The sequence below is a fragment of the Salmo salar genome, chromosome 03 (genome assembly GCF_965601325.2).
Source record: "Salmo salar chromosome 03, fSalSal1, whole genome shotgun sequence".
Lineage (NCBI taxonomy): Eukaryota > Metazoa > Chordata > Actinopteri > Salmoniformes > Salmonidae > Salmo > Salmo salar.
Window position 1 is genome coordinate 73,894,949 of NC_138293.1, and position 12,916 is coordinate 73,907,864.

A 12,916-nucleotide genomic window follows, 5' to 3' on the forward strand; every position below is an offset into this window, starting at 1 on the left:
TATGACATTTCAGATTTACATATGATAATTTTTCACAAACAAGTTTGGATGTAGTAAATTACTTTTCAAAGTAACTTTAGTTAAGTAAACTATATTTTCCTTAAGGGAAGCATTAGTGTAGTACTTCTTCCAGAGTGAAGTAATTGGTGGCTTGCCTCAGTACCAGTCAAAAGTTTGGACACACCTACTCATTCAAGGGTTTTTCTTTATTTTGTACTATTTTCTACATTGTAGAATTGTAGAAACTAGCCTCAGTACCAGTCAAAAGTTTGGACACACCTACTCATTCAAGGGTTTTTCTTTATTTTGTACTATTTTCTACATTGTAGAATTGTAGAAACTAGCCTCAGTACCAGTCAAAAGTTTGGACACACCTACTCATTCAAGGGTTTTTCTTTATTTTGTACTATTTTCTACATTGTAGAATACTAGTGAAGACATCAAAACTATGAAATAACACATATGGAATCAAAAAAAGTATTTTAGATTCTTCAAAGTAGCCACCCTTTGCCTAGATGACAGCTTTGCACACTCTTGGCATTCTCTCAAACAGCTTCACCTGGAATGCTTTTCCAACAGACTTGAAGGAGTTTCCACATATGCTAAGCACTTGTTGGCTGCTTTTCCTTCACTCTGAAATGTTAAAAGTTCTTGACATTCATGTCAAAGTAATGATGGACTGTCATTTCTCTTTGCTTATTTGAGCTGTTCATGCCATAATATGGACTTGGTCTTTTACCAAATAAGGCTATCTTCTGTATACCACCTCTACCTTGTCACAACACAACTGATTGGCTCAAACAAATTGAGAAGGAAAGATATTCCACAAATTAACTTTTAACAAGGCACACCTGCTAAGTGAAATGCATTCCAGGTGACTACCTCATGAATCTGGTTGAGAGAATGCCAAGTGTGCTACCTTGAAGAATCTCAAATATAAAATATATTTTTATTTGTTTAAATATTTTTTGGTTACTACATGATTCCCTTTGTGTTATTTCATGATTTTGATGTCTTCACTATTATTCTACAATGTAGAAAATAGTCAAATAAATAAAAACCCTGCAATGAGTAGGTGTGTCCAAACTTTTGACTGGTACTGAAACATTTTCAGAGTAGCTTCCCCAACACTGCTGACCTGTGACCAAATATTTGTTTTATTGTATGTATGTCACAGAACCAGAGGATCCAATAAAAGTATTCGAAGCACAGGGTCTGATAAATACATTTGGAATTTAACTGTTTTGGTTTTTGCTTTGAGTCATTTCATTTTAGTTGGCTAGACATTACAACATCATGTAGGTTAATTTATCTGTATTGAGTTCTATGTTAAACCTACAAGCCTATACACTACAGTATCAATGTGCTTTACGTGACAAAACCCAAATCTTGGTTGGCCTTTATGGAAATTCAAAATAATAACATTCTCCATGCAAGAATTACCTCAACCACACACAAAAATGGCGCCGTACTGTATGCTTGCCGTCTTTGCTATTTTGCGATTATTTTTCCTTGTTTTATAGTAAGCCTACTACTTATATTGATTACTGCATTGTTGGGAAAGAGTTTGCAAGAAAGACATTTAACTGTTCTTGTGCACGTGACAATAAAACTTGCCATTTGAGCTAGATTATAACAGTTTAGAACTCCTCCCCCTACCTCTTGAACGTCACCTGTGTACGCGCCCAACACCTACAGGTAAAGGTGTATGCTACAGAGAACTGCGGGGGAAGGAAGAATTAACGGTTGGAAAAATTCAGGATACCGCTGCTATGGCCGAGTCTCAGCTTCTGTGCATGGACGAAGATCATGTCAACGAAAAGATACCCGAATCCAAAGCAGAATTCTACTACTGCGAGGAGCAGCGAGCCGCGCTCGAGCAACTACTGAAGAACGGCGATGGCGCGTTCACGATGCGACTGAAAGAGGACAACGTCAGAGACTTTCTATCCGCCCGCGAGATTAAATGGATAACAAAAACTTTTGATGAATATGATTCAGATAGTGAGTCCGAGAAGGGCGAATACGAAAAGGCTCAGGAGTCCAATGCAGACTCGGGGGTCCACTCCACATACTGGCCTCAGATGTCGGACACGGATGTCCCGCCGCTTGACATCGGCTGGCCAGGCAGCACTAGTTTCTATAAAGGTGTCACTCGAGTATCCGTTCACACGCACCCACCCCAAAACAAGGGGCCCCATATAAAAGAGGTTGTCAGGAGACTCATTCAAGAATCTAACAAGGTAATTCCAGTTCTAATATACATTTATAACGGCATATTACACGTGAATAACGTAGTTTACATAATTTATTCTCTGCCTTAAATTATTGAGTGAAGCCCTCACATTGTTCCCCCCCATTCTTTGTAGCTCAGAACAGTTTACAAATTACTTTGAATCCTGAGTCAGCATGACCCTGAATCATGCATTTGTGTTCTTCATCTTGACAAACGTTATAAAATGGGTTATGTTAATTTAATGTAAACTTCTCAACACTACATAGAATAGTTAGTGCCAGTTCTAGTGGCCTAATTATCAGGTCTGAATTTGTCAGTGTTGTTACTACAGTCGCTACATAGGCCTTGTGACAACAAACTCCTTTTTTGACATGAGGTTTTATTACCTGCTTGACTACTTCTCAGGTAGCCTAGTGGTTAGAGCATTGGACCAGTAACCGAAAGGTTGCTAGTTTGAATCCCGAGCTCACAATGTAAAAATCTGTCGTTCTGCCCCTGAACAAGGCAGTTAACCCACTGGCTGTCATTGGAAATAAGAATTTGTTCTTAACTGACTTGCCTAGTTAAATAAAGGTAAAAAACGAGAAAGGGGAAGGTGTCTAATTGTTCTTCATTGACCTACAGTTCCCTCAGAAAGTATTCACACCCCTTGACTTTGGCAGTCATGTGAATTCAACAAGAGATGCGTGTCCTTCAGGCTTAGGACAGCCAGGTCCTTGCTCAACTGAAAAGTCTTACTTGAGGAGTCGTACTGTAAAATGAACCAAGGCGATTAGCAACAATGTAAAACATCTACTTCTATTTTGATTCTATTATGAAATGAAACGATTACGTAATTGACCATTGTTGATTATTGACTATTGATTTATGTTATGTTGTTATTATCATAGATATAGAACACATATGGTAATCTCAATCATCATTTTTTCCCCTTCATCACGTCATTACGTTCTACAATGAATGATCAACAGTTAGCAGAAGGTTTGATATGAATGTTCATAGTAGATCTCTAACTGGATGGAACATATGCTGTAGATAGGCATGTTGTAACAAGCGAAGCCACATGTGAAGGAGCTGGAAAGGCCAAACATTTCACAGTTCTAAATGTCAGACAGTTTCACATCAGAACCGGTAACAAGTCATTCAAAAGCATTTCCCCAGCCTCACATCAGGGTTTAAAAGCACATCCACGCGAGGCTTTCTCCTCCCACATCCACTGTAATTCAACTCACTCAGTCAAGAGTCCCTCCCCCTCTAAATGGCTGGGTAACCTGTCAGTCATGCTGCCTGGGACTAAATGTCAGGAGGAAGAACATGCATAACTCTGGGGTTAAGCTTGGCACAGGAGGACACGGCTATAGGGAAAGGAGATAAGCATGCAAACTTGAGCTTAAACACTGTGGGTGTAAGTAGCCCAAATCCAGATAAGAGACTGGAGTGTTTGACCAGGTTACAGTTAACTTCTCTGGAACAGTGGAATAATACTTACTCACTTTACATTAACATTTTATCTCCAATTCATGCAATCTCAATATTAAATATTTTTTTATCCTCGTACATGCAAAGTTGATTCTTGTCCATATCCGGTTTCTGGCTCTTCATTAGTCCACTGTTGACACAGTCCCAAAATGTTTTGCTTGTCAGCAGTCAAGTTTTCAAGATATTGAACTTTCAAGAAGCAAAGTGTTATTTTCCACATCATCACGATGATGCAAAATATTGTGGGAGTGTTTCAACAGTGGACTAATGAATAAATACCAAAGATGGTATTTCACTGAGAACAATGCAAGTGAGGGGTCGTTGTTCACTCCTTGAGACAGGTTGATGATCTACTGACAGGAAAGACAAACCCGTGACCAGCTGTTCTGTTTGCATATGACTAGGTATGTCAATGAACTAAACAAACTGAAATCATGACAGGCCGTCATTGTAAATACGAATTTGTTCTAAATTGACCTGCCTGTTAAAATAAAGATAAAAAAATAGAAAATAAAGGACGAGCCAGGAAGTGCCTCTAGCCTTACTATAACAAGGCCTTCACTGTCCAATACTTTATCATCACCACTCCTTTACCACTGTCAGCATAAGGCAGAGAGCATTACACTGCCCTATCCTAGTGTGGTACGGACTAGGTCATAGTAATGCACCAGTGCTCACATTTCTTCACATGCAAAGTCTGTGCTCCTGAAAGACAACCAGTTCTGTTTTTACCTAATCGAATGCCATTCAAGGATTATGGGATCTACATTTCAATAACTGTGTGTGTGTGGTTGTGTGTCTGTGTGTGTGTGTGGTTGTGTGTCTGTGTGTGTGTGGTTGTGTGTCTGTCTGTGTGTGGTTGTGTGTGTGTGGTTGTGTGTCTGTGTGTGTGTGTGTGTGTGTGTGTGTGTGTGTGTGTGTGTGTGTGTGTGTGTGTGTGTGTGTGTGTGTGTGGTTGTGTGTGTGTGTGTGTGTGTGTGTGTGTGTGTGTATATATGATCGTGTGTGTGTGTGTGTGTGTGTGTGTGTGTGTGTGTGTGTGTGTGTGTGTGTGTGTGTGTGTGTGTGTGTGTGTGTGTGTGTATATGATCGTGTGTGTGTGTGTGTGTGTGTGTGTGTGTGTGTGTATATGATCGTGTGTGTGTGTGTGTGTGTGTGTATGATCGTGTGTGTGTGTGTGTGTGTGTGTGTGTATATGATCGTGTGTGTGTGTGTGTGTGTGTGTGTATATGATCGTGTGTGTGTGTGTGTGTGTGTGTGTGTGTGTGTATATGATCGTGTGTACACACGCGTGTGTGAGGTGTCGGGGTTATTTATTGAATATACACTTTTTCCTTTCCTCTGTCCTCTAGCTTGATCTTTGTAAATATCAACTAGTCTGGTATTATTCATCAGATTTATCAGTCACCTCAAGCCTCTCACATATTTTGACATACTTCTGTTTGGATTGAACTGGAAAATTTGTCATAAGAAAATAAATCTTGACATTTCGGTTCAACTCTTTTTTCCAGTTAATTAGGGAGATTCTAATCTTACTCGAGCAATTGAACCACAAATCTCCTGCTTTGAGTCCTTCAAATCCACCCCCTGTATATAGCCTCGTTATTGTTGTCATTTTCTTGTGTTACTTTTAGATTACTATAAAAAAAAATCTCACTTTAGTTTATTTAGTAAATATTTTCTTAACTCTATTTCTTGAACTGAATTGTTGGTTAAGGGTTTGCAAGTAAGCATTTCACGGTAAGGACTACACCTGTTGTATTCGGCACATGTTACAAATACAATTTGATTTGATTCAGAGATGTCATCCCTCTCTCTTCTTCCTCTAACGTTCCTATGTGTGATCCTCAGGTAGTAGCCGTGGTCATGGACCACCTTACAGACCTGCAGATCCTCCAGGACCTATTGGACGCAGCACAGAGACGAGGGGTGGCTGTGTACATCATACTGGAGGCTCGTGGTATGCCCCACTTCCTGGATATGTGCACTCGTTTACAGATCACTGCTCTGCATCTACGGGTAAGACAGGGATGCTTGGCAGGCAGTAGGCAACAAACAAACAGGAACAAGTAATAGTTAGCTATGGTATTGCCATGTCATTACCAGGTAAATAGCAGAGTGTCATGTAAACGGAAAGTGCAGCCACAACTTCTTGGCAGTAAAAAGCAGAATATTCCTCTGCCCTATTCTTTTATCATCATCCATATTGGCACACTGTCTATACTGGTGTAGGATCTTAATTTGAGCCAGTTTGCTACAGCAGGAAAATAATCCTGCAGCAACAGGAGATGGGAATTATTATGTGGATTATAATTCATGGGCATTTTTGTAGGGGTTGATACATTTTTCATAAGGGAAAATCAAATCTGACATTTCAAAGTGGAAATTACAAACTTCAGAAGCCTCTTTAAACGTCAAATACACCACAAGTTAAAAATGCCCTGCAATGCAGGAAAGTACTACTGCAACATTGTGATCAAATGAAGGTCCTACATCTGTAGATGTTGATCTATGTAGACAAAAGCTTGTGCATTAGATCTAGCCTATTTATATGGAATGCTGGATAACCTAGTGTGTGTGTGTGGTGTCAGTTGATAAGCCTCTGAAAGGCCCTTCCAGTGTTGAGACTCTGTCATTGTTGTTTCATAGAAACTGCTGTTCATTGAGCCGAAAGCAATCCAGTCCTGTGGAACTTGATCCTTGACCAAACAAGTGTTAACAGCATAGGGTAGCATCCTTCTGACGTGTCTGTTTCTGTGTTTATGTCTCGGACAGTCTTTTTCACTCTCTCCAACTCACTCCCATTCCCTGCTCAGTAAATAGACCTGCCTCGACTGTATACTCAAGGGGTTTAACTCAACCCTTGCATCACCAGTTTCGGATTTGCTTACCTTGAAAGTTTACTTTGGTCGTGGGTGGTAACAGCACAATTTCCCTTAGTGTTTGATATGATACTGTTCAGTACCTGGAAGTCTGATAGTCACTGACTCACGGTTTATACTGTAATAAGGGCACCTGTCTAACTCAGTATCTGTGTGACTCTTTCAGAACCTGCGTGTGCGAACGGTGAAAGGTTCTGGGCTGGCCCTGTCATTTGGCAGGCTGCCCGGCTCTCTGTGCTCCAAATACATGCTGGTGGACGGAGAAAAGGTTATGTTTGGCTCTTACAGGTCAGTCATTTTCTCAGTCATACACTTCCACTCACATTCATTCAGCCAGAACAAACATGATTTGATCTACTCTTTGAGCTTTGAGTCTGTGTCTCACTCTCTTGTTCTGTCACCTCCAGCTTCACATGGAGCTCCTCTAGGATGGACAGGAACACCATCACAGTAATGTCTGGGCAGGTGGTGGACTTCTTCGACAATGACTTCAGGGAAATGTATGCTGTATCTGAGAATGTGGACCTTTACAAGGAGTTCCACATTACCAAGCCTCCCATGCCTGCGCCGGTACGGAAGGTGGTGGTCCCCAAGCCCCTGTTGATGTCCACCTCCCGTTTCCAGGTGTCTCTAGGGGACTCTCGGGGGCAGGCTGACCAGAGGGTGCCTGCACATAAATACCACAACCCTAAGTATTCTCTGGTGGTGGGGAACAGTCTCGGGCTCACTGGGTCCTTACAGGACCTCTCCACACTCAGGGACTCACTGGGCGGTGGACTCGAACGGAACGGACTGTCGACGCTACTCCATGCCAAAGGGGGCAGTAGTGTGGAACTGGACAAGGTCACTGCGAAGTCCCCCAGTTCTCCTGTGGAGGATGAGGAGGATGGGAAGGGAGGTTCGCCGAAGCGCCAGGCCTTAGGTGGAAAGAAACAACGCAGTTCTTTCAGGCTCTTCCTGAAAGGCAGAGGATCCAATCACAACAGTGAGACTATAGAGGAGGATGGGGCCACTCCTTCAAACCCTTCCTCCACCCGCCCAAACCCCTCCCCTAGCCACCCAACCCCCACCCCTAGCCACCCAACTCCCTCCCCTAGCCGCCCAACCCCCTCCCTTGCCCACCGAACCCCCTCCCCTACACGCCCAAACCCCTCCCCTACCCACCCAACCCCCTCCCTTACCCACCGAACCCCCTCCCCTCGCAACCCAAACCCCTCCCCTACCCACTCAACACCCTCCCCTACCCGCCCAAACCCCTCCCCTACCCACCCAACCCCCTCCCTTGCCCACCGAACCCCCTCCCTTCGCAACCCAAACCCCTCCCCTACCCACTCAACACCCTCCCCTACCCGCCCAAACCCCTCCCCTACCCACTCAACACCCTCCCCAACCCGCACAAACCCCTCCTCGACCCGCAAAGTCTCAGAGACGAATAGCACTGCCACTGAGAACTCATTTGAGATTGAAGAGAAACCGTCCCTGTTGAAATTTAAGAACAAAAAGCCTTCAAAACTGCCTCAAAGAAGTATGTCTCTAATGACCCTCAACAAAGGAGAGGATGACGGTATGTTGTTATATTCTACCATTTGTGGTTTTCATTTGTCTTTGAATATTAACTGCAATAGTCCCTCACATGGAGTTGTTGTTTGAAGGCTCATCCATTTTTTCTCCTTTCCCTCTAGGAAAGGGACACAAGAAGCCTTCCAAAAAGAACTGCATTCAGTCCTGAGATGAAGAGAGGAAGGACAGGATCAGCTGGGAGAGACAGAGCCAGAGGACATTTGAAGTAATTGCCAGTATCAGATGCAGTATTAGATGGAGTATATTAATGACATGCCATGGCAGGACTATAGTGATTACATGTCATGGCAGGAGTATAGTGATTACATGTCATGGCAGGAGTATAGTGATTACATGTCATGGCAGGAGTATAGTGATTTCATGTCATGGCAGGAGTATAGTCATGGCATGGCAGGAGTATAGTGATTTCATGTCATGGCAGGAGTATAGTGATTACATGTCATGGCAGGAGTATAGTGATTACATGTCATGACAGGAGTATAGTGATTACATGTCATGGCAGGAGTATAGTAATGACATGTTATGGCAGGAGTATAGTAATCACATGTCATGGCAGGGGTATAGTAATTGCATGTCATGGCAGGAGTATAGTAATGACATGCCATGGCAGGAGTATATGAATTGCATGTCATGGCAGGAGTATAGTAATGACATGCCATGGCAGGAGTATATGAATTGCATGTCATGGCAGGAGTATAGTAATGACATGTCATGGCAGGAGTATAGTAATGACATGTCATGGCAGGAGTATAGTAATTACATGCCATGGCAGGAGTATAATGATTACATGTCATGGCAGGGGTATAGTAATGACATGCCATGGCAGGACTATAGTGATTAGATGTCATGGCAGGAGTATAGTGATTGCATATCATGGAAGGAGTATAGTAATGACATGTCATGGCAGGAGTGTAGTAATGACATCCCATGGCAGGAGTATAGTAATGACATGTCATGGCAGGAGTATGGTGATTAGATGTCATGACAGGAGTATAGTAATTGCATATCTTGACAGGAGTATAGTAATTGCATATCATGACAGGAGTATAGTAATGGCATGGCATGGCAGGAGTATAGTGATTACCTGTCATGGCAGGAGTATAGTAATGACATGTCATGGCAGGAGTATAGTAATTGCATATCATGGCAGGAGTATAGTAATGACATGTCATGGCAGGAGTATAGTAATGACATGTCATGGCAGGAGTATAGTAATTGCATATCATGGCAGGAGTATAGTAATGACATGTCATGGCAGGAGTATAGTAATGACATGTCATGGCAGGAGTATAGTGATTACATATCATGACAGTAGTATAGTAATTACATGTGCTGCTCATTCTATGTACTACTATAATGTTCCTTAGTGAGACTTGGTGTAAGACTGTGTGGACCGCCGCTGCCTTATCAGTTAGAGTAGTGAGAGTCTTCAATGTCAGACCCACTATTCCTTTAATATGAGCCTAATGTTGTTGTTTAGCAGGAGTGATTTGATGCCACATACCAGTGAGTGTCTCCTGAGTCCTGCCCGTCTCAGATGGCATTCACCACCTGTGTCAGGGAAATGCCAATACAGACTTGATCGGTCAGTCATTCGATGCTTGAAAACTGATCTTATGTTACTGCTCACATGTCATAAGAAATCAACATGTTGTATTGCTCTTCCCTGTATCACTGCCATTGAAACGGCAGCTTTTAAACCTAAATAAATGGATGTCGTTAAAAACACATCTATCCCAGGTATAGATGTATTCTGAATGTGTCTATCCTTCAGGTTACTATGGAGAAGGAAAAGTGATCAGCTCTCTTCTCTCACACAAGGTATCACCTTACCAAGGGCACTTTGTTCAATTGTTAGTGGACTGGCCCTTATCTCCACTGGAGTGTGTAGTGTCTGAATAATGTTTTAACAGATCAGACACCGATCACGCACTTCTGCTGTTAACATGCAACAATACATTGTCTCTAAACCTATGTGACATTATAACCATGTCACTGGTCCATGGCTATATTTGTCATCTTAATAAAAAACGAAGCAATAGGGACTAAGACATATTTTGCTTATTTTTTATGCATAGCAATTACAAAGAGCAAAGCACATTTTCTCATTGAAATTATAGTGTGATGTCTTGTATATAAAAATGCCAAAGATGTATGAGACCACACGTACTTCATGTAATTGACTGACTTCCTATCTCTGATGTGTGACTGTTGTTTTATATGAAATCATAATATTAAAAACAACTTTTGTATTTTGTTTTGCAATCATTTACAGAGGACATGTAGATAGTTTTGCGAAATCAAGTTCTCTTCTCCACAGTCATGTGATTTTTTGTTTTTTGTCATGATCATATTTTTCTTGCTCAACCTTTAGATAACATTTCCTACCACTATCTTATCTGTAGATTTGTCGAAGAATTGGATGAATATGCATGAGCTCCGCTTAATCATAACCCTGCTTGTTATAGATATGGTTTGGGTGGTATTCAAATGTTTAGCCTGTGTACAAATGAGGCCTTAAATTATTTTTGCAATATGTTTTCTACTATTTGTCATGTGAAGCCAATTTTCATTTTCAACACCAGTGCAATTGAAAGCTGTTTTTTATTTATTTTTTTCCTCTGGGTGCATCAGTGTTTTTATTCCCACCCTTGTTTGAAGAAAAATGTATGCGAGAATTCACTTTTACAAAAAGCATACAGACATTTCTTTGGTTCACTCTTGCCTGTAAAGCTGTAGGGAAAGGTTTCATAAGATTGAAGCCTATGCTTACTGTACCTTCACTCAAACGGTGTACTGTATATTGTGTGTGGACATACAGTACTGTATATTTAACTGTGAGTGAGAGAGGACTTACAACATATACATACTGTGTATATTACAGTAGCCCTCTTCATGGATATTGCAAACACGTGGGGAGTGTTTGTGTATCACTCCCTGCATCAACTCTCTCCTCCCTATATGTTTTGTCTCTCATATCTGCATAAGGGCTATAGTAACCTCAGAGCAGAACCACAGCCCTATGACAGACACACATGCACACAGGAACTGATGTGCACAGGAAGGATGCTTGTTTTTTTCATACCACAGGTGCAGGCCTCATTTCACAGTAGAAATACAGCACTTAAAGGAAAACCCCACCCAAAAACATTTATTTTGGTATTTGGTTCATTAGTCCATTGCTGATATAGTCCCAAAATGTCCCAAAAAGTTTTCAAGATGTATAACTTTCAAAATAGAGAAATACAGCCGTATGATGCATCTTTCATCACATGACGCTAAAAAAACGCAGCACCGCAATACACAGTACCTCAGGATGACCACATGACATGATTCAATGTTTCTTCATTAGGAGCTGTGCATTTGGGTTGCTAAAATATATTTTCCCATATCATGGGAGACATAAAGCATATTGATGGGTGGTTATTAAACCCTGACACCTAATAAGTGTTGAAAACTGAAAACCAACAACAGATTATAATCTGGCACCATCTACTGGACATTTTAGAAATTCAAATAGTGTTTTCTTCGATAATATCTTTGTGTTTTTCCTTATTTGTGTTGAACAATATCAGATTGATTACATTTGTATCACTAAATAATAAAACATTTTAAAACTGTACTTAATTAGATTTTACACTGAACAAAAATATAAATGAAACATGCAACAATTTCAAAGATTTTACTGAGTCACAGTTCATAAAAGTAAATCAGTCAATTGAAATAAATTCATTACGCCCTAATCTATGGATTTCACATGATTGGGAATGCAGATACACATATGTCGGTCACAGATACCTTTAAAAAAAGGTAAGGGTGTGTATCAGAAAACCATAAAATCTGGTGTGACCACCATTTGCCTCATGCAGCGTGACAAAACTCCTTCGCATAGAGTTTTTAAAGCTGTTGATTGTGGCCTGTGGAATGTTGTCCCACTCCTCTGCTGTGCGAAATTGCTGGATATTAATGGGAACTGGATCACGCTGTTGGACACGTCGAACCAGAGCGTCCCAAACTCATGCTCAGTGGGTGACATGTCTGGTTAGTATGCAGGTCATGGAAGAACAGGGACATTTTCAGCTTCCAGGAGTTGTGTACAGATCCTTGCAACATGTGGCCGTGCATTATCCTGCTGAAACATGAGGTGATGGCGGCGGATGAATGGCACGACAATGGGCCTCAGGATCTCATCATGGTATCTTTGTGCATTCAAATTGACATTGATAAAAATGCAATCGTGTTCGTTGTCTGTAGCTTATGCCTGACCATACCATAAACCCACTGCCACCATGGGGCACTGTGCCCACACGACACCATACACACTGTCTGCCATCTGCCAGTACAGTTGAAACCGGGATTCATCCATGAAGAGCACACTTCTCCAGTGTGCCAGTGGCCATTGAAGGTGAGCATTTACCACTGAAGTCGGTTAAGATGCCAAACTGCAGATGAGCTTCCCTAAGATGGTTTCTGACAGTTTGTGCAGAAATTATTTGGTTGTGCAAACCCATAGTTTCATCAGCTGTCCAGGTGGCTGGTCTCAGAAGATCCCGCAGGTGAAGAAGCCGGATGTGGAGGTCCTGGTCTGGCGTGGTTACACGTGGTCTGTGGTTGTGAGGCCAGTTGTACGTACTGCCAAAATCTCTAAAACGACATTGGAGGCGGCTTATGGTAGAGAAACTAGCATTAAATTATCTGGCAACAGCTCTGGTGGACATTCCTGCAGTCAGCAGGCCAA

General features: G+C 41.7%; 1 protein-coding gene across 1 annotated transcript; it reads left to right on the forward strand.

Annotated features, from left to right (window-relative positions):
* Positions 1-1,377: 1,377 nt before the first annotated feature.
* Positions 1,378-10,430, forward strand: LOC106601507 (protein FAM83G). Its single transcript, XM_014193739.3, has 5 exons — positions 1,378-2,243; positions 5,567-5,734; positions 6,764-6,885; positions 7,005-8,161; positions 8,280-10,430. The coding sequence occupies exons 1-5, from the start codon at positions 1,773-1,775 to the stop codon at positions 8,324-8,326; spliced, it is 1,965 nt and encodes a 654-aa protein (XP_014049214.3). The 5' UTR covers positions 1,378-1,772; the 3' UTR covers positions 8,327-10,430.
* Positions 10,431-12,916: the final 2,486 nt, after the last annotated feature.